This window comes from Equus asinus, chromosome 8 (assembly GCF_041296235.1).
Source record: "Equus asinus isolate D_3611 breed Donkey chromosome 8, EquAss-T2T_v2, whole genome shotgun sequence".
Classification (NCBI taxonomy): Eukaryota; Metazoa; Chordata; class Mammalia; order Perissodactyla; family Equidae; genus Equus; species Equus asinus.
The window spans coordinates 500,886-526,887 of NC_091797.1; the positions used below are offsets into that span (position 1 = coordinate 500,886).

General features: G+C 41.7%; 1 protein-coding gene across 3 annotated transcripts in view; it reads left to right on the forward strand.

Annotated features, from left to right (window-relative positions):
- The window catches only part of LOC106838994 (uncharacterized), a 55,220-nt gene that overhangs the window by 1,586 nt on the left and 27,632 nt on the right, over positions 1–26,002 (forward strand). For 2 of the 3 annotated variants that reach the window (XM_070514561.1, XM_044776993.2), the window contains exon 2: positions 8,665–8,786. In XM_070514561.1, the coding sequence (XP_070370662.1) occupies positions 8,665–8,786 (122 nt within the window). Of the gene's footprint in view, positions 1–100; positions 4,560–6,523; positions 6,630–8,664; positions 8,787–26,002 lie in introns of those variants that run through there. The other variant, XR_011504900.1, reaches the window with a different exon arrangement.

A 26,002-nucleotide genomic window follows, 5' to 3' on the forward strand; every position in this document is an offset into this window, starting at 1 on the left:
CTTTCATGAATCTCCCAAAAACCAGTCATGTCTCCAGCAAGCACTCGTCAGTCGTGGGTGCTGTGCTCGCTGGAGAGCTGCGGGATGAAGGACGGTCCTGAGGCCGGCCAAGTGCCTGGCCTGGTGGGGGGATAAATGGACATGTGATTACACTGTGTGAGGAGTTCACAGGGGTTGTGTCCAGGACGTTGTGGGAACTGCAGAGGGTTTCCTGAAGAATGCAATGGCTGAGCCAAGTCCTGAGAAATAACTGGCCTTTGGTGAAGATGTGAGAGCCGGGTATTCGAAGAGGAAACATTGGAGAAAATGTAAATTTTGAGAGCTGATCACCCCTTGGGACTGATAAGTAGTTGGATTCCACTGGAGCCCAGGGTGCTTTTGAAGGTGTGATGGTGAGGAGGTGGGTGGAGAAGAAAGCAGGGACTCCACAGCTGAGAGTGTCAGCCGGAACTGCAGATTCTGTCCTGACTGACATCGGGAGCTGCTGAGGAATGCTAAGCGAGAAACTCCACGTGTTGCTATTTCCACTTTCAGAAAAACACATGGCATTAGTTCAGTTTAATGAACAAACAGTGTGGATTGAGCACCGATGCATGGTTCACACTGTTTCAAGCTGGGAGTTCAAAGATGAAGTGTCTGTGTTGGAGGTTAGTGACAGCTGCCAATCTGTGGACGGATGTCGACCCAGCCTGCAGCTCTCAGGCACCATTGTCTGGTGGGTGGTGCTGCCATTCACTGAACTGGGAGAGACATCTGGGAAGGCCATTGGGGAAGGGGCAGGCATGGAGTTCAATTTTGTGTTAAGTTTGGCATGCCTGTTGAGACAGTCCAATGACATGTCCAGTTGTATATGTGGATCTGCAGCTCAAGAAGGAGCTAGGATTCTAAATTTGAGAATCAACAGCCTAGATACATACATTATATGTATATATCAGATGAAAGTGATAGCGGAGATCAGATTACCTGGGAAAATAGGTAGATTGGCTTAAAAAGGAAGAGGCCTGTGGATCCACCCCTGATAGTCAGGAGCCTTCAGGTGTGGAAGCAAGGAGAGGGAGGGAGATGAAAAGAGCGAGCTGGGTAAGCACTGAGAGTCACTGCCACAGGAGCCGGAAAGAGCTTCAGTGGGCATGCTGGAGAGAGAGCGCATGAGATGAGAATTTTGGATTTGGCAACAAGGAGGTCATTTGAGGAAGCAGTTGTTGCCTCTGATTTTTGTTTTCTTGCAGAATTGTGGAAATAGAAATCGGGTCAGAGTGGGCAGGAAAGAAGAGAAGATGAGGGAGTGGAGATAGTGATTCTAGGGTTGTAGACATCTGAATTAAGGAAGGTTCTAAGAAGACACAGGCCCTCCCACAGCCCCTCCCACAGCCTCTCCCACAGGTCCTCCCACAGCCCCTCCCACAGCCCCTCCCACAGCCTCTCCCACAGGTCCTCCCACAGCCTCTCCCACAGCCCCTCCCACAGCCTCTCCCACAGGTCCTCCCACAGGCCCTCCCACAGGTCCTCCCACAGCCTCTCCCACAGGTCCTCCCACAGCCCCTCCCACAGCCCCTCCCACAGCCTCTCCCACAGGTGCTCCCATAGGTGCTGCCACAGCCCCACCCACAGCCTCTCCCACAGGTCCTCCCACAGGTCCTCCCACAGCCCCTCCCACAGCCCCTCCCACAGGTCCTCCCACAGCCCCTCCCACAGCCCCTCCCACAACCCTTCCCACAGGTGCTCCCATAGGTTCTGCCACAGCCCCTCCCACAGGTCCTCCCACAGCCCCTCCCACAGGTCCTCCACAGCCCTTCCCACAGGTCCTCCCACAGCCCCTCCCACAGGTCCTCCACAGCCCTTCCCACAGGTCCTCCCACAGCCCCTCCCACAACCCTTCCCACAGGTCCTCCCACAGGTGCTCCCACAGATGCTCCCACAGGTCCTCCCACAGGTGCTCCCACAGGCCCTAAGGCGCGTCTGAGCAGGAACTGGGTGACCTGAGCTGCAGTTTCAGCTGACAGTGTTTCACTGTCATTTGTGAGGTCTGAGACAACTTGGATAACTTCCATTGATTTTACTCAGTAGTTTCAGAACATTTTTAATAAAAACTGTCATTTCTTATTTCTAATATTGCAAAAAAAGTTCCACTTTAACAAAACGCATTTTCATGTTTAGTTTTACCTACAAGGAAGATGAGTGTTGGGTAAATGACACATTTTTGTTTGATTTTATTTATTGGGAAAGGCTGAGGAAGGACCAGATCAGCCAGGAAAAGCTGTGTTGTATTTTCATGACAAAAGCCGACATCTGTCAAACATTCCAGTTTTGGAGGGTGCTGTCTAGAGCTTCAGGGGACCGGTCCCAAGTCACAGGGTGGGGACGTCCTGGAGTGTAACCAGAGGTGTCTTTTTCACTCTTATATGATGCTTCCAAACAAAGTTATATCAACAGAAAGGCTGGTAACATTATTTTTGAAAACCAACACCTTAAAGAGTAGTGCTGCTTGTTTGGGCTACTTAGGGCAACACCTCCTGCCTTTGGGGGGCACGGCCAGAAAATGCTGAGACTGGGGCCTGAGGCCACAGGAGGGGCCGTGACAGGCGGGGTCCTGCTGCCGAGGTCTCCACGGGGGCCGCTCAGGTTGTGGGAAGGATCAGAATGCAACAGAGACCTTGGACCTCGTGTGGGAACCGTGACAGTGAAAGGAGGCGTTTTGTGGGAGAGGCATGTGTTCTGAAGACAGAGGGAAAGTGGGGTTGCAACCAAGAAGTTTTGCATTTTGGTTTCTTCTTTGGTCTGTTGTCTAAAATGTTGACGAGATATAATATAAGGCATTAGTGTATTTTCAAAGTTTATGGTTTTGTTTTTGCTTGTTATTTTGTATGTAAGACTGCTGCCTTTTGAGAAAAAGAGGGACAAAGTTGAGAATTGTTTTCAGGAAAAAGATATTTCCTGATGTGAATGGAAAGATTAAAAATGAGGAAAAAACTGGTGGCCACAAGACCCAATGTTGGGCGATGAGTATTGAAAGTGGAGCAATAATTACCAATAAATTAGTTCTAAACTGGTCAGGGTATGGTGATTTGGACTCAGAAAAATCTGAGCTGTGGGATCCTGGTTCCTGGCTGAGTCACTGAATTTCTCTGTCTTCATTTGTTTCACGTTTAAAGTGGGCATAATAATATCCTTATTATCGGACTTTGTGAGGATTAAATGAAATCGCTCACGTGAAGGCCTTGGCAGGGCCCGGCCCACAGTCAGTGCCCATGGATGCCACTGATGTTCGTGCCTATCGAGATTTACCACAGCTGCCATTTGTGACTCAGCCTGCAGCTTGAAAATAATAGCTGATCAATTTTCTGAAAGATTAGCTTCTGAAATTTTTAACATTTAACTTAAATTTAGCAGAAACATAAAAATTTTAGAAATATGAACTTGCAAAAGACTGTGCTTTTTATGGGTAAACCTTGAGATAACCCAGAAGCAAATCTTCAAGTTTTGCAGAGGATAACTTTCAGGTGAACAATTTGTGAAGTTTAAAAGCAAATGAAGGCAACCATATCTGATAATATACCAGGCTTTGCATTCCTTCATTATTTTATGATACTTCATCAAAGTTTGTAGGTATAATTAGGCAAAGTAAACCAAAATGTGTACAGCTTTAGATGTTACGATACTTCTGACAGCAATATTCAGATGCTGATGGACGCTGCGTTCTCTCACTCCAAGATGTGTGTGATACTCCAGATGTGTGTGATATCCAGATGTGTGTGATACTCCAGATGTGTGTGATATCCAGATGTGTGTGATACTCCAGATGTGTGTGATACTCCCGATGTCTGGTGATACTCCAGATGTGTGTGATATCCAGATGTGTGTGATATCCAGATGTGTGTTATATCCAGATGTGTGTGATACTCTAGATGTCTGGCGATCGGTCTGAACTCACCACTAAAGTATCTGTGAATTTGTGATTCTGAAGGTTCTGTGGATGACAGAGGTCTGAGAATTTGGTGTCAATCTTAGAAAAAGCCTGAAAAGCACCCCTATAATTTTGCACAGTGTGTCTAGGGTCACAGACACTCAGACAATTCGTGACCCAGCAGCTGTGGATCCCAGACTGTGAGTCCCGGGCTGCATCGTAAGGAAGGGTTGTCTGAGGGTTCTCAGGGGCTGTCTTCAGGATGCCTCGTTCTGGGTTCTGGACACGTGGGAACATTTGGAGGAGCAGAAACTTCCCGGCTGCAGCTAGGAGTGCAGGTTTCCGGCCTGCCTAGCGGAAAGCTCACTTTAGGACAAGTCACTTCTCTGAGGGATCTGCCTTAGTACCTGTTCTCACTAACCCAGAAAAATCAGAAGAGGATTTTTGGTTTTATGAGGCAATTGGAAACAGCCTGCGCGTTTGTTTGCAGTGGGCGTTCCAGGGCGGCGGCCCCCAGCACCGCGCACTCCCTCCCCCACCATCCCCCAGCTTCACCATCCCCCAGATGTCTGAGCATCTGGTTCCTAGCCTGTACTGTGATGGCCGGCAGTCTGGGTCTGGGGAAGCTCAGGAACGTTTCCCACATCAATTAATGGTAAGTGCTCCTTCGCTTTCTGCCATTTGGGCTTATGAAAGGTTTCACAGGAACGCTCTGCTTTGGGGTGGTGGGGTAACCTGCCTCCTGATGAGTCTTATGTCAGGGGTCGTGGGACAGGGAGGTCTGTGGGCTCCATAAAGCCTTCAATGGGCAGAACTGGGATTCTGGATCTCTGTGACAGCTCCTCCTGTGAGAAGCACCTCTCTGAGTTCTTGAACTCCCGTTGCTTTCTTCATGTGGTGTGCCACAGGAGCACACTTACTCAGAATAATGACATTTCTGCTCCAAATTAATGTTTCACGGCTTGGATATTTTAGGTCCAAGAGTATGATGTGTGTGTGTGTGTGTATAAACATATAAATATGTATTGATAAAATCACAATCCAGTGCTTCAGAGTATTGCCCAGCAACATGTACAGACAACCAGGGTCATCTACTCATGCAACGCAAGGGAAGGTCATGGGCCCACCAGGGCTTCAACTCAGGTGCCTGGGTCACAGTCATTTCTGGACTTAAATTCCTTTTGATGTGGGTTCGGTGAGCAGAGGAGTCAAAAGAAAGATTTCTTGGACTCTCAAGGTCTGGCAGTAGTGCTCTTTTATTTAGAGAATAGTGTGGAATAGCATGGGGACAGGACCCATGGGCAGTCAGAGCTACTGCTGCAAAAATGAGTTGAGGGTAGGGCTACATTTAAGGCATAGGTATGTGAGTTATTGCTTTACAGGACAAGGAAAGAATATGTAAAAAAGTTGTTAAAATGATATCAGTGCCGGTAGGTTCTGGTTATTGGGTGGTCCTATAACTTTTAGATAAGAATCAAACCAGCTTAAGTAAATGGCAGAAGCCACAGCTTAAATATTATCTTCAGCTAAAGACAAAGGAGGATGTTGGAGGGGGGTCAGTTACATGAGGTTGCCAGACAGTAAACAACTTAACTCCCTGCCTTCCCCATTGAGAGTTCCCAGAGATAAGGCCATTCCCCCTTCCTCCTAGTGCAGAGAGGGAGGCACTACCCACAGATGGAGACTTCCTTCACAAATGCAAATGTCTCTCATCAAAGGGCAAGCAAATTCCACTCCTCAGAGCCCCCTTCTCATCTGCAGTTTTAAAAGTAACCAGCCTAAAATCCTCATCACTTTCACTGTTGACCAACACCCTGGCATGGGAAAATCTCAGCTTCATTCTTATCAGTCACCTCCAGGAGTTAAACTCTTGACGCTGGGTCTGAAAATGGTGACTGGAGTTCCATGATTGGTTCAACGACTTCCACACTGCCAGCTACCTAGCTGCCCGCTCACTCAACCTCAGGGGTCCTCTTGACTGGCCATTCCTGAAGGGCACTGTGTGACGTGCACTGGAGAGCCTCCTGGTGCAAGGCCTACCGTGAGACTTAATGAATAATTACTGTCTGGCAGACCATGTCTCACCCAGAGCCGAAGCTGGGCCATCCTCCCCAGCCCTCCCCAGGCCCCTGGGTGGGCCTCTCAGAGTTTAGTCCTACAGTTGTTAACCGGGTCATGGCTAATTGTACTTGAGTGTAGACGAGAACTCTATCTTGTTCTTTTATGAGAATTCCTTCATTCATCAGTTCACTCAACAGTTGTTGACTGAGTACCTGCCATGTGTCAAAACTCCAGAACAGATACTATGCCTTTAATGCAGCATGCGGCTTATTGTAACTTTTCAAAAGCTTTAAAACCTTTGTAGAGCAGATGTATATACATAACATAGAATGATAGAAAGATTATCTAAAGCTTGATAACCTGAGACCATCCAATATGTTTTTAATCATGCATTCGTCAGTCTCAATTCTGTGCACAGCAGTGCATGTGCCCTGACAGGGCATCTGCGATGTCTGGAGGCAACTGGGTTGGCTCAGTGCAAGGAGGTGGAGGGTGTGGGAGACACTGCGACTGGTGTCCAGGGGCTAGAAGCCAGGGATGCCTCCAAATGTCCTGCAGCACACAGGACGGCCTCCACAACAGAGTTATTCTGCCCACAATGTCAAGCGTGCTCAGCTCAAGGAACCCTGCCTTACACTCCAGGCCAGCCTCTGAAGGTGTTTAGGTAAGAGTTGCTTGCTGTCACCTGGTAATTTATGTTGGTCTATATACCATTTGTTTCTATGTTTAGAATTTTAGTTTTTACTATTTGCCTGGGGAAATGCTGCTAGATATTCACAGGAAAAATATTTTCCCATTTAAAATAGAATCTTCCAATGTGCATGTACCAGAGAAAGTCAACAGGTAAGCACATCTGTCTCAGTAATATTCTAGAAGGTTAAAGCAATAACAGTACTTACTATTTATCCCTAAAAAGTGACACATCTTCCTGCCTCTCCCACAGGCAGAGATGACAGGGGCAACAGGAGAGTCAGGGAAGAAGTGGATGGCCAGCTGCTTCCGAGTCCTGAGGGCTGTTTGAGACAGTCCTTCTTGATGGTATTAGAATATAGATCCTCCAAAGGACACCGTCGGTTTCCTCAAGTTCTGTCTAATTCCACATAAATTTGGACGGGCTCTTTAGGTTGGGATGGTAAAGAAATGCCAGTCAGCAGAGTGAAATCACCATGGTTTGCAGCTGCCTGTTTGCCACTTCACTGGAGAGATTTTCTGAGATTCAAGCTGGACATTTGGTCTGAGTGTCATCTTAATGCAAGTATTTCCATTGTGGGTTGCTACATCTTTTTTTGAGGAATTTAATAAGAACCACGTATTCCTTGTGGTAATCATAATCTTAGAAGAGCTACTACAAACTGACAATATTTTTTTATGTCAGTTAATAACGTAGGAATGTATTATAGTAGCTAGTAATGTTCCTGCATAACAGTGGTCTTTGGGTGAGAAGGAAATCTATTAGAATGGGAAAATATCAAAAGGAATGAAGCAACTTCATACAGTGTCTTACTGTCATATTATCTATGAATAAATTTACCTATTTTTTTATGGAAAAACTTGTTTTGAAGATCTCTTTTCTTAATCAAAGACGTTTTCTACAGGCAGTATTTGTTTTTTACGTATACACATATGCATATTCACTTTGGTTATAGACACACAGGCACAAAGAGCGTCTAAAATATTAGCTTTATTTCTACCTTTGCTGATCTAAGCTCCTTAAACTTCCTTGTCCAGGTAAAGAAAGTCGTTCCTTTAAGAAACATAAAACTGCCCCTCAGATATGAATTAAGAAGGTACTCCTATTTCCTTAACACTCCTTAAATGATGTTCCAATGTTTCGTTTAAATAAATATCATTAAACTTATGCTAGATTGTTTTCTGTTATGAATTATACTTGAAAAATCAGATTTTACCTGGATTAATTTAAATCACAGTATCTCTATCTAACATGTGAGTAAACTTCGATCCCTTCTTTAGTCTCTTTGTCCCTCAATTTCCTCATTTTCACAATGAGAGATAAGGATTCCAGGAGAGGAATTAAGTTACATGATGTATGCCAAGCCCCTCAACCTGGTGGGTGCTCTGTACGTGTTGTTACTGTTCACATGCCTCTAATTTTGTTACAGGAAAATATGAAAAGTACTTTAGGAGAAAATAAGCATCACAACATGTTGGAATGTGTATCTATGTATTTAATATTTTTTTGTTGTAAAGGAACATGATTAACTGGAAAATCCAACATCACTCAGCCATACAGATGAATATGTTTTCAGTTGCTCCAAAACTAAAGCAAATATATGGCAACATTCACGTATTTGAATCCAAGAGGGCTTAGTCCCTCCCTCCTACTCTATGTTCTTTTTATTTTCTTTATTTTTTATTGTAAGTCCTCATGGACTTTGTCTCCACAGCAGAATGAGCCACCAGCCCCAAATGGCGGGTGTTCAGATTCCCTTGTCACTTTCCCAGAGCAGAAATTGTGGGCTCAGAGTGACGTCCAAACACAGATTCTTACCTCATTTGGGACACTGAGGTGCTTGTCTGTCTCTGTTATTTTATAGAAACCTAAATTGCAAGCAAATGTAATTTCAAAGATAAGCAAACAAAAAAAAGAAAGACTTAAGAGAGAATTTGATGACATTGCGTATTCTCTGTTTTCTGGGAAAGGTCATAAGAAACTGAGTTTTGTTTCATTTCCTTTCCAGGAGAAGGAAAAACGACTCCACGGTGCTGTGTGGGGTCCCCGTCTCTGCGCAGCAGTCATGCTCCAGGGAGGGGCTCTGTGGATCCAGATGCAGCTGAAACAGAACAACACAAGTGGAAAACGGTAGGTGATCAAAAACGTTAGTCAGACAAACACAAGGATCTTAACGATATCCTGGGACATAGGCATTCTAATTACTCTTTTTAATGAACAGCACGCACACACACACACACACTAACTGAAGGAGCAAGGAAGCATTCGGTGGGTGCTCTCTTTCTGGCTTTGTGGAAGAAGATTCACGATGGTCCAGCCTCACTCAGAGGCCAAAAACTAATGACAATAGGAATGTTGACAGGTAAGTGGAGCTACCACCCTGAGATGTTGGCTGAACTTAAGTGAACTGGAAATTCAACTTTTGCAGAGTGTCAGGGTTGGAGGCAGAGGGTGGCAGGAGAAAAGCTACTCCAGGTGGGGGTCAGTTGGTGGCTCTCCCTGCCTAGCACTTCAGGGGCTAAATCCTCAACTAAGGGCTAATTGGAAGAAGACTGAAATGGGAAAGGAGGCTTTCCCAATAATTCTTCACAAGTCAGTATGCAAGCATTTGCAGACTGAAGCCATATCCTCTGGGTAGTTCAAAACGGCTGTTAGAGGCATGCCACAGAGATGCTGTGAGTTCAGGTCCAGACCACCCCAATAAAGTGAGCATCACAATAAAGCAAGTCACATGAAGTTTTCAGTTTCCCAGTGCATACAAAAGTTATGTTTACACTATCCTCTTGCCTATTAAGTGTGCAATAGCTTGTGTCTAAGAAAACAATGTAGATACCTTAATTTAAAAATTTCTTTATTGCTGAAAAATGCTAACCGGCATCTGAGCCTTCAGTGAGTCATAATCATTTTGCTGGTGGAAGGTCTTCCCTCGGTGTTGATGGATGCTGGCTGACCAGGATGGTGGTTGCTGAAGGCTGGGGTGGCTGTGGCAATTTCTTAAAATAAGACAACAGTGAATTTTGCCACATCAATTGACTCTTCCTTTCATGAACAATTCCTCTGTAGTAAGAGAACTAGAATGCGATGCTGTTGGGAGAACATTTTACCCACAGTAGAGCTTCTTTCAAAATTGGATCCAATCCTCTCAAACTCTGCTGCTACTTTGTGAACTAAGTTTATGTCATATTCTGAATCCTTTGTTGTCATTTCAACAGTCTGCACAGCATCTTCACCAGGAGTAGATTAAATCTCAAGAAACCACTTTCTTTACTCATCTGTAAGAAGCAACTCCTCATCGATTAGAATTGACAAATAGAAATGGCAAGTGATAGGAGTATATGAGGAAGCCATTTGGTATAAACCTAATTTGGCCTGACCTTGTTTTTCCAAAAGGGCCTGACCCTGGCCATGGAGCATGCATTGTATATCTGCTTTAGACATTCCCTATGGCAAGAACAAAGGCCCTTGAGATAAAGGTGCAACTTCCCTCCCCCTCCCAACGTTGGCATTCCCTTAAGGATTAAGCATCTTTCCTTAGGCTAGGAACTGATTGCTGCGCTCACCTGTGATGGCCCAGCTCGAGACAATAGACTTGCCTCCTGCTACGCCCTCCGAGACAGCAGACCCACTACCTGCTGCGTCCATCAAGCGCTGTGCAGACAGGGCGATCTTGTGACTATCGTGGGAGGGACATTTCAATCATATGTGAAACGTCCTGTTTGGGGGTATATAACCACTCTGTATACCTCACTTCTTTGGTGTCCTTTCTTCCTTCGGGAAGAAAGGCCCCGGGCCATGGTCCTCAGATTTTAGCTCAAAATAAACTCACCCAAATTTTCATTTATAGATTGGTTATGGATTATTTTTGTTGACAGAGTTTTATCATGAGATTGTAGTAATTGAGTCACATGTTCAGGCTCCACTTCTAACTCTAGTTCTCTTTCTGTTTCCACCACATCGGTGGTTACTTCCTCCACTGAAGTCTTGAACCCCTCAAAGTCATCCATGAAGGTTGGAATCAACTTCATCCAAACTCCAGTTAATGTAGATATTTTGACCTCTTCCCCTGAATCACACATGTTCTTAAGGGCATCTAGAATGGCAAATCCTTTCCAGAAGTTTTTCAGTTTACTCTGCCCAGATCGTCAAAGGAATCACTGTCTATAGCAGTTATAGCTTTATGAAATGTAGTTCTTAAATGACAAGATTTGAAAGTTGGAGTTACTCCTTGATCCATGGGCTGCAGAATGGATGCTGTGTTAGAGGCATGAAAACAACATCATCTTGTTGTACGTCTCCATCAGAGCTCTTGAGTGACCAGGGGCATTGTCAATGAGCAGTAATATTCTGAAAGGAATCTTTTTTTTCTGAGCAGTAGGTCTCAACAGTGGGCTTAAAATATTCAGCAAGTCATGTTGTAAACAGGTGTGCTGTCATCCAGGCTTTGTTGTTTCATTTACACAGCACGGGCAAAGTAGATTTAGCATAATTCTTAATGGACCTAGGATTTTTTGAATAGTAAATGAGCATTGGCTTCTACTTAAAATCACTAGTTGCATTAGCCCCTGACAAGATACAGCCTGTCCTTTAATGCTTTGAAGCCAGACATTGACTTCTCCTCTCTAACTATGAAAGTCCTAGATTGCTCTTCTTTCAATAGAAGCCTATTTCATATACATTGAAAATCTGTTTTTCAGTGTAGCAACCTTCATTGATTATCTTAGCTAGATCTTCTGGAGAACTTGCTGCAGCTTCTACATCAGCACTTGCTGCCTCACCCTGCACTTTTATGTTATAGAGATGGCTTCTTTCCTTAAACCTCATGCTTTAAACTTTTCTTCTGCAACTTTCTCACCTTTCTCATCCTTCACAGAATTGAAGAGAGTTAGGGCCTTCCTCTGGATTAGGCTTTGGCTTAGGGGAATGTTGTGGCTGGTTTGATCTTCTATCCAGATCACTAAAACCTTCTCCACATCCGCAATAAGGCTGTGTCACTTTCTTATCATTCATGTGTTCATGGGAGTAGCAATTTTAATTTCTTTCAAGAATTTTTCCTTTGCATTCACAACTTGGCTAACTGTTTTGCCCAAAAGGCCTAGTTTTTGGCCTGTATCTGCTTTTGACATGCCTTCCTCACTAAGCTTAATCATTTCTAGTTTTTGATTTAAAGTGAGAGATGTACGACTCTTCCTCTCACTTGAACACTTAGAGGCCGCTGTAGGGTTATTAACTGGCCCAATTTCAATATTGTTGTGTCTCAGTGAGTAGGGACACCAAAGGAGAGGGAGAGAGATGGGAGAAGGGCCGACGGTGGGGCAGTCAGAACACACGCGACGTTTGTAGATTAAGTTCCAGTCTTATACGGGCGTGGTTCATGATGCCCCAAAACAATCACAAGAGTAACATTAAAGACCACTGATCACAGGTCACCATAACAAATACAATAACAATGAAAAAGGTTGAAATATTGTGAGAATTACCAAAATGTGACACAGAGACAAGAAGTGAGAAAATGCTGTTGGAAAAATGGGGCCTATAGACTTGCTTGATGCAGGGTTTCCACAAACCTTCAATTTGTGAAAAACAGAATAAAGTGAAGTGCAGAACAAGGTGTGCCTGTAGAAGTAGTTTAGTTTAAAAGTGTCCCAAGTTGTTAGTGTCCTCAGAAGTTTGGAAGAAGCAAAAGCAAGGATGCTATCCACTAGCAACTGAGGCCTCGAGGACACCTGCAGATGACATTCCAAAGAGTGGAAGCTCATTGTCAAAGCTGCAAACACAAGAGGAAACAGGATGACGTGGATGAGAGCATCACAGTAAACAGGCGCCTGAATCAGCTAGCAAAACTCTTAGAGACTGGGTTTACCAAACAGGATATAAAATGGCTGTGTTTAGCTTTTTTAAAGGTTTTTTCTTTTTAAAAAAAGGATTACAATATATATAAAGTGACACAAAATTAAACAAGCAGACTTGAAAAAGAATAAAATAGAACTTTCAGAAATGAAAAAATATTGACATGAAAGCAATGGTTGGGTTAAATGGATAATTAGATACTTCATGAGAAGATTAGTGAACTAGATAACGGATCTGAAGAATTTATCCAGAATGTAGCACAATGAGAAAAAGAGAACATATAACGGAAAAGAGAGAGGTAGAACAGAGTGAAAACTTCTAATACAATTTAAATAATTGGATTTCTAGAAATAGAGGAGAAAGAATGAGGTAGAGACAATATTTCAAGAGAAAAAGGCTGAGAAATTTGCCGGTCTGATAAAAAGCATCAATCTATAGAGTCATGAATCAAGGTAGAATAAACAAAAAATAAATGAACATCTACATTAGCTTAAGTACAGAATGCCATAGACGAAAAGAAAAATCTTAAAAACTACCAGAAAAAGGAAGAGTGGTTATACTGACAGTTGACTTCTCGACAACAACAAGGGAAGCCAGAAAACAGTGGACTATTTCAGTGAGATGAGAGAAAATTCCTATCAAACTAAAGTTAGGTACTTTGCAGAAAGAAAAAATATTGTCAGATGAGGAAAAGTGAGAGAGTTTGTAACGAAAGATACTCTCTTTAAAAAGCTCAAAAGACGTTCTCCAGGCTAAAGGAGATCTATTCCACAGGGAAGATGCAAAAAAGAGTAAAGGACAAAAAAAGTGGAAAATATGTGAGTCAATATTTGTGCAACATTGAATGTACAAAACAATACTTCTTTTTGGGTTTAAAACAGGGTAGAGCTATGATATCCAATGATAGTTACAGATAAGTTGGGAAGGCATGATCAGATTTAAAGCTTTAATAAGATAATTGTTTAAAAGGAATGAAATTTGAATTTCAGATTTTTATAAGTTAAGTAGGCATGATGGAAATGTTAAGGAAACTAGTAAACTAATAAATACAGAATGTTTAACTTCCAAATCTGTAGAAAGAAAAATGAATGAGGAAAAAATGTCCAATTAATATTTTAAAAGGTAAAATAAACAAAAAAGAAGCTGATCAGGTGGGACAAGAGAGAGCACCAAAGAAAAGAGAAGAAATAATTCCAAGTAGAGATGCCCCTCACTCCTGAAGTCTCCATTGTCTAGAAACTTGCAATAATGACTTGCATACGTTTCATAAAAAAATTACTATCTGAAATGAAAACCATCTATGATATTCCTTACATGCAGCAATAAAAATGTTGAGTCCTGTGTATGTTCTGGAAAGAGGTCTCACAGTTCCTGCAGGAGTGTCTCAGCTGTTTCCCTGACAATGTCTTATTGCTTACTAATGTTGTTTTCCTGAGGGTTTAGCTTCTGTGCTTGTTTCTGCCAGTTACCCAGGGGCACCAACACCTAGATCCAATTTAGATAGTATCCCTACCATGTCTAGCATATGATTTCTTTGTTTAGTTATATAACAGGACATATTTATTATTAAGCATAGAAAGTCAAGGTAATTTGCATTCAATACTCCGCAGAATAAATACACACTAGACTCAATATACTTAATAACATCTATTAAGTACTAAATAATTAGATAAGTTGGGTTTAAAATGTGTTCTATAATGCAGAAATCTTTGGTCCTTTGTTACATGAGTTTTAGTGTGTTTTACTGGTGTTTGGGGAAATTGATCTCAGTTTTAATTGTATTATTATTACAATGTTTCCTAATTTTATTTGGAAACATATATTTCCTAATTTTATTTGAAAGATTGTAAAAATATAATCAAATATCTAGTTAGAAGACAAGGATTTTTAGACTTGGTTAAAAAATAAAAGACTGACCTAAAACTTCAGGAAACAGTCTGAAATGGAAGGATGGGATGAAGACACACGGCACAAATGGAAGTCCACAGAAGAATTTGGTAACTGGAAATATCAGACAAAGTATATTTTAGGACCAAAAACACTAGTAGATGTAAAAGGGTAATTACAAAGTGGAGAAAAGTTTCCACTTATTAGCAAGATTTAAGAATTTTGATTGATATATGGCTACTTAATAATACAGGCTTTATATGTATATATTTATGAAATGAAAAGGATTAAAAGACACATACCATCAGAGTCGGAAGATTTTAAATCGTTTGTCTAGTAACTGAGAGCTCAGGCGCGTGACGTCAGTGAGAGCGTAGAACCGAATGACACAACCAGCAAGCTGAGCTTAAGGGATCGATTGCAAAAATGCTCATTCTCGTCAAGGGCACTTAGAACTTTTATAAAATTAACCACATATTGTGCCTTAAAGCAAGCCTTGCGAAACTTCAATTGATTGTGTCACGGAGAACACACTCCCTGAGCACAAAGAGTGAAGCTAGAAATAATTAACAAAAAGATAAGATAAAACTCACACTTTTGAAATTAAACATTTCTGAAGAAGGCACCAGTTAAAGAAGAAATGGTAATGAAAATTAATTAGAAACTACTGAGAAGGGATGATAATGAAAACGCTGCCTATCACCTCATGTGATGGAGCCAACGTGCTTCCTAGAAGGAAATATGCAGCTCTAGTCACGATGTCAGAAAACAGAAAAGCCTCAAAGTGAATGAGTTTAAGAAATTAGACAAAAAAACTGAATTCACCCTCCAAAAATAGAAGGCAGGAAATAGTAGAGAATCAATAGAAAGAAAATAGACGTATAATAGAGAGAATCACCAAAACTAAAAATTGATGATTTGAAGTGAATAGTGAAATGAACCAACTCTGGTAAAACAGAGCAAGAAAAAAAGAGCAAAAGAATAGTATTAGCAATAAAAGGGGGGGCATTACCAGGCATTCTATGTAGTTTAAATGATAAGAAGTTAATATTCAAATATTATGCCAATAAATTAAAAATGTTAGATAAAATGAACACATTCTTAGAAAAATAAAACTAAATAGGGTTTTCACTATTAAGAACTTGAATCAATAGTTAAAAGTCTCCCTCTCGGGCTCAAATACTTTACCTGAAATTTCTACCAAACATTCCATAGATGAATTAACTCCGACCTACACAAACTATTCTCAAGAAAAGAGATAGAGGAAATGCTCCCAGTTCATTTTACATGGTTCGTCTTACTCAGGTTCCAAAACCCGCAAGGGCAGCATAAGAAAATTACCAGCCAAGCTAACTTGTAAACATAGATGTTAACAACATCTGACAAATTTAAGGTGGTTTAACAGAAAATAAATTTCAATAATATAACATTAACAATTTAAGGAGAAATGTACAATTATCTAAATGAATGCAGATAAAGGATCTGATAAAAATTAAACATCCATTTGTGTTAAACTCTTATCAAACTAAGAATTGGAAGTAAAAAATTTCCCTAATTAAAGGTATTATCAAAAGCCTGGGATCATACCTTCTCAGATGAAACAGACCGGGGTTCCCGCTGTCACCACACTCACGTTTTATCAGGGCAGCAAGGGGAGAAAAAAAGGAATCTCTTGTTTTTCACGGAAGGTATGCTTTTTTTCTTTTTATGTAAAAACCTCTAAGGATCATTGAGTAAATTTAGCAAGACTTCTGGACACATGAATCAATGAAAACCTTCTATCATACCTCTGTACGACAAGGAGTTAGGAAATGGAATCAAGCAGATATGACCTTTAATGTGACATCAAAAAAATTAAGTACCTGAGAATAAATTACCAAAAAATATGCAAAATATTCATAGAAAATTATAAAACTTACTTGGACAGCATTAAGTAAGACCTAAATAAATGGAGAGAAACACCATATTTATGGATTAGAAGATGTAATATCATAAAAATATCAGCTTTCCCTTTAGTTAATCTGTAAATTCAATGCAATTCTAGTAAGAATTTTGATGAATTTTGGTTTTTGTTTGTATGTTTTTTTGTTCTTTTATGGAGCTTAAACTAATTGGTTCTAAAATTTATATTGAAGAGCTGAGAATCCAAGCTAGCTGAGGGTCTCCTGGAAAGAAAGCGCTCGCCCCACTGAGATTAACTGTAAAGAACAATTATAAAAGTGTAATAATCAGGCCAGTCAATGAGGCAGAAGCGTGCCCAGAAACACAATGAAACACACAGAAACTCGATGATGGCAAGTTGGCATTTCATATTAATGGTGACAAAAGGACTTTTAAAGAAGAGGCATTGGGATAATTACAGTGAAAAATAAAGTTGGGCCTAAACACAAACATGAAGAGAATTCCCAATTGATATGGGAATGGAGAACGTCTTCATGCCCACAGCATAGAGAAGGCTTTCTAAAACAAGACCCAAAAAGTGTTTTAATGGGCACATTAACATAAAGAACTTCTGCTCAAAATATCCATGAGTTAAATAAAAAGACAAACCAAATTTGGAAGATATTTGCAATGTATATAACTGACGAAGAACTATAGTTTAGGATATATAAAGAAATCACAAAAATCAACAGGAAAAAGAGAGTCCAATAAAATGGGCCAAAAAAGTGAAGAGTTATTTCACTTGAGAAAAGCAGAAAGTCGAAGATATATAAAACGTTCAATTTCATTAAGAACCGGAAGACTGGAAATTAAGCCTATAATGAGAAGTTAATTCATACCCACTAGATTGGAAAACATTTTGAATGTGAGAACAGGATATTTTGCATACTGTATGGAGCCGTCAGACCACGATGTGCTCTTGGTGGAAGTGCAAATTGGAACCATCGCTTCAAAAACGTTTGACGTTTTCCAATTGAGTTGAAGCTCCATCAATCCTAAGACCTACAAGTTCCGCCCTTGTTTGTATTCCCGAAAACCGCACGCACAAGGATACCAGGAAATGTGTGCAAGAACATTCTTAGAAGCACTGTTTGTTAACAGGAAAAATCTGGAAACAGCCCAATAGTAGGCTGAATAAATAAACTGTGGGATATTTGTACAAGGGAATAGCAAACAACAGTAAAATGAATGAATTACAACCACAGACGACGTTGATGAATCTCGAGAGCAAAGAGGCCAAATTCAAGAAGGCACTTGACAATCCCATTTATATAAAGTCTTAAGCCATGCAAAAAATAAACAGCACACTGTTTGCACATATAAATGCACTTGGTAACGATTTTATAGAGCAGAGGGAGGAGGCAGAGAATGTGATGGTGGTTACTTGGGACGGAGAGGGAAGCCAGGAAGTGGGGTGAGATCCCCAAGCAGGTTTCAGGAGACTGAGAGGGGTGGTCATGCGGGGGGCAGGTCAGCCTGTGTTTGTGGAGGTGTTCCCTGGCTATTTTTGTACTTTACACATATTTTATATGTATTTTCTGTATCTTGACAGTATTTAATGAAAGTTTTGGAAACTATCTTCAATAAGTGCTGTGGGACAAACTCACATTCATGACAGGCGACCTGGAGACCATCCTTCTAACAGCATGTTTCTTGTGAGAGGCTAGTGTCCCGGGAATGTCCGTGCGTTATCAGAGTCCGTCTGATTCTGAGTGGGTCAACCAGGGGCCACTTCTCAAATACCTTTTTCAGCGTAAAGCCCCTCTGATGTGACTGAGCCATTTTTGGTTGGGAGAAGGGACGAAAAACAGGATGATAACAGCTCGCAAATCTTGATGGTTCTCGACCTTCTTGAGCTGGCTGCAAGTGGAGGTGAAAACATCTTGAGGGGAAAGCACAACTTGATCTTGCGTCTTGTCTGGGGCTGCTTGAGCCAGGGCAGAGGGGGTGAAGGTGCAGACAGCATTAAATGAGATTCACTTACAGACATTCCACATCATCTTCTGTCTTCATTTAAATTATAGTTCTTTCAATGTGAAAATACCTTACTGTTTTTCAGTCAACGTTACAACTACCAATGATTGCTGGTCTATTGTGCCGGGTATTAAATGGGAGCGTCTTTGTCAAACATTTACTCTAGGGGTTTTTCCCTCAGCTTTATGTGGTCCTTATGTTTCTTTTACTGTGATCTTAGCTCTTCCTCTCTTCAAGGAGCCTGTGATCTCTAACTCTTTGCTTGAGGCATGGTTGCTGCCCAGGCAGCCCCGTTTAAGAAGCACTTAGCTATTGCTTTCTGAAGGTGCTGTGCCTCCTGGAGACGCGCCCATTAGTCGTAGCTCAGGCCTGAGCTCTCCTGCAGGATTCCCCTGCTCCTCTCTCATCTTCACACACTCCACTGAGCCACCCTTCCAGGGCTCAGCAGGCGGCTAAAGACACGTGGAGGCAACAGTGCCGGCTTTCATCTTCCCTCATAGCTCATTGGAAGGCAGTTTTTAAAACCAAAGAAAAAATAACTGATACATTATTTTAAATTCAACTGCCTTAGAAACTTCCAGTAGTAAATGAACTTATGTGATTAATATGGAAAATAAGTCTTCTCTCCTTCACCCCACGCTCCCTTCTGTGTTTTAACTGTACTCGTGCCAAGAAGTTTTGGCAATCTGTACATCTTTTTTTAAACCTCAAAAGTAAATAACAAAACACAGACTCCATGGTTGTGTGGCTGATTTTACAGAGAATTATGCCGTGGATAGCTGTGATAAAATTCTCCCAAACTTTCCTACTCCCACAAGTGCATCTTTGGAGTCCTTCCATAATGTGTGTGTGTGTGTGATTTCTAAGTTGGTATTACATTTACATGATTCAAACTTCCAAAAAAATGCAAAAACAGTATTTGGCATGTCCTCAGCATCCTGAAATGATAACTAAAAAAACCGGATAAAATGTTTAAAAAATGTCTAAATGCTCAAATGAGCTGACAATATCAGGAAGAATTTACCTGGCCAAAATCTAGAGTAAACTGAACATTCGGAGGGTTAAGCTCAAAACTAAAAGCTGCTTTTGCCCAGAGGATATTTGTCTATTGAAAGAAACAGCTGTGGAGCTGAGCTGTGGTTTTGGCAGCCTCCTGGGCCAAAGGGTGAGACTTCAGAAATCAGTTTCTACCAACCCAGAGTCTGGAAAGCGCTCTGCCCTCCGAGGAGGGTGAGCCAGAAGGATGGGGCCCTCACTTGAGCCTGCAGCCTCGGCAGACACTTGTGCAGGGCCCCTAAGCTCTTGGCAAAAGCAAATGAAAATTCTCTTTTGAGGCCTCAAATTACTCGTGTGATTAATTTTTTCTGAATACAATGATCAGACACACCAGAAAAGAAAATACCATAAATTAGGACCAGCATAAAAATGTAGACATTAGAAAGAGATCATAAAGAATTCAGATATTTAAGTCACAAACATATATTATAAGATGACTTATGCTTACAAGCTAAAAATATAAAAAATAACAGGCTTAAGAAGTAAAAATTATTTCAAAAAAATGAGACCAATTAAAAAAATCAAATCAATCGTCTCATCCTAAAACTGTAACTAAAATTAAGAACTTGGTGATAAAATTTAACAACTGACAAGAACCAGCTGAAAAGAAAGTTAGTGAGGTAGAAGATAGGTTGAAATCAATTTTCCAGAAGGTAGGATGAAGGGAGAAAGCAACAGAAAATGTGAATGGCAGGCTAGGAGACGCAGAACACAGACTGAGAAGATCGACCATGACCGGGGAGGAATGATCCCTGTGGCTGGTCCCTCTAGACCCAGGAGGCTGCAGGAGAAACATAGTGTGCTTATAAAAAGGCAACAAGAAGGATCCTTGTGGTGTTGGAACTGTTCTTTATCTTGACTGGGGTAAGGGACACACAAACCTACACATGTGATAAAATTGTATAAACACACACATAACCATAAGTAAAACAGGAGAGATCTGAGTAAGATCAGCAGATTGTATAAATGTTGATTTCCTGGTTGTGATATTATATCATAATTTCACAGAATTTTAACATTGGAGAGAACTAGGGAAAGTAGTTCTTTGGATCTCTCTGTATTATTTCTTATAACTCCATGTGAATCTACAATTATCTCAATAAAATCCAAATTAAAAAAAGATACACACATCTGACACACGATAATGAAAACACAGAATACTTAAGGCAAAGAGAAAATCTTAAACACAACAGGAGGAAGAAAAGGTAGACTACTTCCAGAGGGAGAGCAGCTTGACTGACAGCTTGCTTGTTAACAGCAACAAGGATTCGAGGAGTGAGGAGGAGATCTTCAGTGTTTTACGACAGATAGGCAGTGAAGCTATCCTCTAAAACAAAGGTAAACGAAGACATCTTCAGATAAACAAAAAGTTGGGGGTGTTCGACACCCACAAAACTTAAAAAAAAATAAATTCTGAAGAATGTACTTAATAGGAATAAAAATGACCCCAGATAGAAGATTTGAGATGCATAAGGGAAGAAAAAGCAAAGAAAGTGGTAAATATTTTGGTTTGTGAAACGTGAGAAGTTATCGGATATCTCAACTAGACGTCACGACTTAGAAACATTCAGGCAGTGGGATCACTGAGGCAGCCAGTGGGACAGAACAGCCTGGAACAGTCAAGGGGGAATGGATGTCGGATGAAGCAGTGGGAAGGGACACCTTCTAATTAAACAGTGCAGCAATAAGTAAGTATCTATACAGGAAAAACAAGGGTGGGTCCCTGTCTCACACCATTTCAGGGTGGACGAGGCAAGGAAATGGAGTGGGCATGATGACAAAGCTGTTGGAAATAAATTTTCACAAGGTAAACATGACATCTAGAAATGGGCATATTTCTCAGATAAGACACAAAAAGCAGAAACTCTAGAGGAAAAGATCAATAAATATGACTGTGTTAGAATTACAAGTTTTGTTCATCAAAAGGTACCATAAAAATGATTAAAAGACAAGCCATAAAGTAGGAGAAGGTATTTGCTAACAGAGAAAAGACTCATATCCATAACAGACAATGAGCTTGTATAAATCAATAAAAAGGGAGAAAATCCAATAGAAAAAATGGGCAAAACGCAGGAATAGGCACTTCTCCTAAAAGGAATCCAGAAGGCCAGGACACCTCTTGGCCTCATTGTCATTGGGGAAATCTGCTAAAATCACAAAGAGATAACACCACAAGCCTCACTGCCCGCCAAGTGGCAAAATTTGAATTCTAAAGACGGAGTAATAAGAAAAACAACCCAATTTTAAAATCAGCAGAATCTTTTAACAGACGCTTTGCCAAAGGTACTCAGACAACCAATAGGAATGTGAAAATGTGCCTGACATCACTGGTAATTAGACAAGTATAAATTAAGATCACAGGAAAACACAGCTACACACATGTTCAAATGGCTGAAATTAATTAAAAAGATGGACCATACCAAATGTTGGCAAGGAGGTGGGGGAGCTAGAACTCCCATACACTGCTGGCAATAGTGTATTTTGAGTCTGGAATATATGTGTCTTCTAGTTTCACTAAAAGTGTAGATTTCTGTGTTTTCCAGTAGGAGAAGAGGGGAAATGCTGACTTCCACAGCCATGTTCATCTGGAGACGTTCCTTTTATTTTTAGGCACGTCAATTAGTAATTCTGAGGGCTGATTACAGGTGCCTTTTTAAAATTAAACTTTAAGTGTTATGTTGGGTTGTATAGCACTATTGTGCAACAAAACAGAAAGAATATTTCCTACACTGTACTACTTCTTGTATCATGAAAATTAATCTGATCGAATTGACTCAGCAAAATAGAGTGAATATCGCAATCAGAACATCGAAGGAAATCAGAGCCCCCTTTTCCGTCCTAAAGTCATATGTAGTGGAATAACTAGACCAAGAAAACAGGCAGCCTCCCGCCGGAGGCAGGCGAGTGTTGAAGGTCTTCCAGTGGGCGGAGGGTGTGTACCGACAGCTCGCCGTGGAATGTAGGGTTACTCCCCTGTCTCCTGGGGGCTCAAGTCTGTTCCTGCGAACCCCCAGGGGATGCTGGGGGCCAGCTCTCACCGAGGGAGAGAACCGAGATTCAGGTTTAGGCTCGAACAGAGCAGGAATCTGGAAGGGCCTCAGGAGCGTTTTTTCATGTTCTGCTGATGGATATTGGACATATTTTGCTTAGTAAAATACTAAAAAAGGCCCACTCAGACGCAATATTTTCTGTATACTGGTGGTGGTTTTCAAGAGGCTGCTTCTTTTGTGGAGCTGCTGGCATCTAGAAATGCCCAGCTCCATTCTTCCACCACAGAAGATCCCACATCTCCTTTCTGTTTCATTACCTCAACCCATTTCTGTAAGGTGTAGCTTATGTTCACCTGACTTGTTTTTCTGAGTCTTTTGTAGACCTTTTCTGTCTTCTCGGAGATGTTTTAAGATGCCCCCTTGAGAGAGGTAGAAGAGAAATGTGAGAGGAGAATGCGTGATGGAGGACCTGGGTTGGTCCGCGAGGGATGGTGAGTGGAGAAGGGGCCAGAAAGAGACTGAACTCAGCGTTACAGCAGGGCCCAGATGGGAAAACGAAAACCTTTGTGGACAGCAGGTAGCAGCTGCTAAATATGTCAGGCTAGAAGGCAGGTGCCTGAGTTAAGGAGTGGTTTTAAAGAATGAAATCAAACTGAAGGTGAAAAATCAGCCCAACCGTTGCCTTTTATCTTGACCCAGTGAATAGAACAGGCCTCCCGCTGCAGAAACCCTGGATCTAACCATGATTTTTATGTAGCTCACTTGATATTTATAGGTGTAGTTCTCTGAAAAAGGAAGGTATTTTGGAGCCCAATGGATTTGAACCCCAGTTTCACTACAACTCTCTTTGAGCAGTTGTGGGTTAAATAACATCGAGCAGGAAGACTTGAATGACAAGTGTGTGCAGCATACACTCTCCAGCCACGGCGGAGAAGCGACCCTGGCCCCTCACACAGCTCTGCCAGGCTTCCTCAGCACACACAAGTGTTCGGAAGGTGCTGTCCTGCCCATATGGTGGCTTCTGATAGTGGAGAGTCTCCTCAGAAAGGAAACTCGTGAAGACACCACAGCGCAGAGATGCGTTACCTCATACTCGGATCTAAGAGGAGAAACCAGGAGAGCAGACACTGTGCAAGCTGGATGGACGGCGACAAAAGGCCATCAGGACAGACAGACGCAGCAGCCGTGTCTTGTGTCTATTTACCATCCTGAGTAGGGGGGTCTTAGAAAGAAATAGGCTTTCTAGGCAGAGAAGGGCACTTTTCCTGGTCATCCTAGGCTGTGAGTGACAAGAACTCTAGGAAGGAGCACCTCTAGGCTGGCATTAAACACGTGAACTTCCCTCCCCGTCGTACACAAATACGTTCATTCCTACAGACTCAGAAAGAGAATATAAATATCACTGTATTTTCACAGTGATTAGGAAAGCTTTTGATCACCACCAGTCGGTTGGCTGTTAGAAGTAATGACTGACACAGCTTTCAGGAGCTGTGACATCAAGTGTGTTGCAGGACGTCTGTCACCAGATGCTCATGTCTGTCCTCACAGTCCTTTAGGCTAACGCTTCTAACTTGTTTATCATTCTCCAACTGTGACTTGTTTTATACATAATTAACCACTTTTGCATTACCACACAGTCTGCTTCAGTTCCAATATTGAGGAAATGGCTTGTGTCCTTTTTAGGAGGCTATTATCTTAATATAGAGAACAGAATTCTTGAATTAATTATCTGCCAGATGAGGGTGGAAGAAATACATAATTCTCTGGAACAAAGAGAAAAACTAGTTCAAGGGATTGTTACAGAGTAACTGTTGCTACTAGACAGATTAAGAGAGAAAGACTGTGGCAATCCTCTTTGGGCATTTTGTATCCACATATTTTAGGTAATAAACTTGACTGTTAAGGATTAAACTATGTATTTATCTCAAGAGAGCGCATGTCATCATCCTTGCTACAGCGAGTAAGAAAATCTAGTTGAAATTTCATACTGAGGACCTTGCAAGTGATCCAAAGACGACCCGCCAGGAGGCCAGAGCTGGAAGAGCATCAGTTTTAAATCACAGAGCTGCTCGGGCGGCCGACTCCCTTGACCCTAAGGGCACTCAGGACCCTCAGAATTAGGACAAGAGGCAGATGGAACAGCCGGTATAGACACAAGAGCTTGATCTTACCTGGACGCCACCCTCACACACACCAGCCCCTACGGTAATGAATTTTATATCAGAAAAAGACAACCTAAGTGAGGAAAAAAGCATCAAGGGATACAGTTGTATGACGGGTACCAGTCTGCAGAAGAGGTGCAGACCCTGCTTGCAGCGGTGGTGGTGAAGGAGCCAGTGGGTTGCCGTCTTGGTTGAACTTTCCCTGTTCCACAGGGAGTCTAATCACAAGCAGACATTTCTCTCCACTGAGGTGGTGGTTAGCTTTCAACATGTATCTTTGGAAATACTCTTCAGAATAAGGGGCTCATCTATTTTTTGTGTGTCCTTCTATATCTTTCTATTTATTTTTTAGCTCAAAAAAATCCTTTAATTAAAAAATATATATTCCCCAATAAACTTTAATATGAGTGCCATTAAATTACTTTTGCTGCTTCTAAATACAATAGATCCATTACTTTTCTAAGCAGCAAACTAAAAGATAATAATAGCTTCACTTTAGAAGAGCTGAGCTGATGCTGCTGCTAAGTATCAGATGAGATGATTACACGCAGACTTTTTAAATAGAGGAAATAGGATACATTAAAGAAATATGCTTAGTGTAAGAATCACAAAGCTAATCGTTATTGTTAACTGTTTCTAAGATAGTTTCAAAGAGTTTTCTACATGAGAAGCTGTCACAGTGTGTTTTCTTTCCACACGTGGACTGCAAGTCGATAAGTCCGAGGTCAGCCCTTGCTAGACTCATACACCCCTCCTACCTAGAGTGGTTCCCCTACAGTAGCCGGAACCATGCAGCAGATGGCACTAAGGACACTAGCAAGGCAGCCCGAGAGAGGCCTCCTTCGCTGCTTCCTCAGGGTCGGACAATTGCCTGAAAAGTGAGATACACCAACTAACTGAATACAACCTTCCAAGATGGGCTACACAGTAGACATTGCGAGTTTCAGCCACGGCCCTCACCATTCAGCGGAACTCACAATATTCAAAATAAGTGTAGAAATAGTGCCATGTTGAGCCTTTTTGAGAATTAGAACATTGTGATGGTTTCTGAAATGTGGGCTGTTACAGCCATTACTTTTTGATTCTCAGATTAAGCATATTCATTTGTTTTAACTTTGGAAACAAAGGACAACCTGTGTGATTTTTATATTCCAAGAAAAAGGTTGGTTCATGCAATAGATGGCACAGAAGATGTCTGATTGTTTGCGCAGAATGCTATCCCTGCTTCTGCTCCATTCTCTCCTCCCCTGCATCCCACAGAGGGTGCGCGATGGTTTCTCACAGCCACGCTCTTCTCTGCCTGAGCTTTTCTTCAGCAAACTGAAATTTGCTCAGGATTGGATTAAGTCGGATATCCTTAGATACCCAATCATATATGACTAAAACAGACAAAACTGAACTAGGCTATTGTCTACAGTAGAAAATAAAAATCAAGCAAATTTCGGGGCCACCCCCACATCGTAATGGCTAAGTTCACATGCTCTGCTCT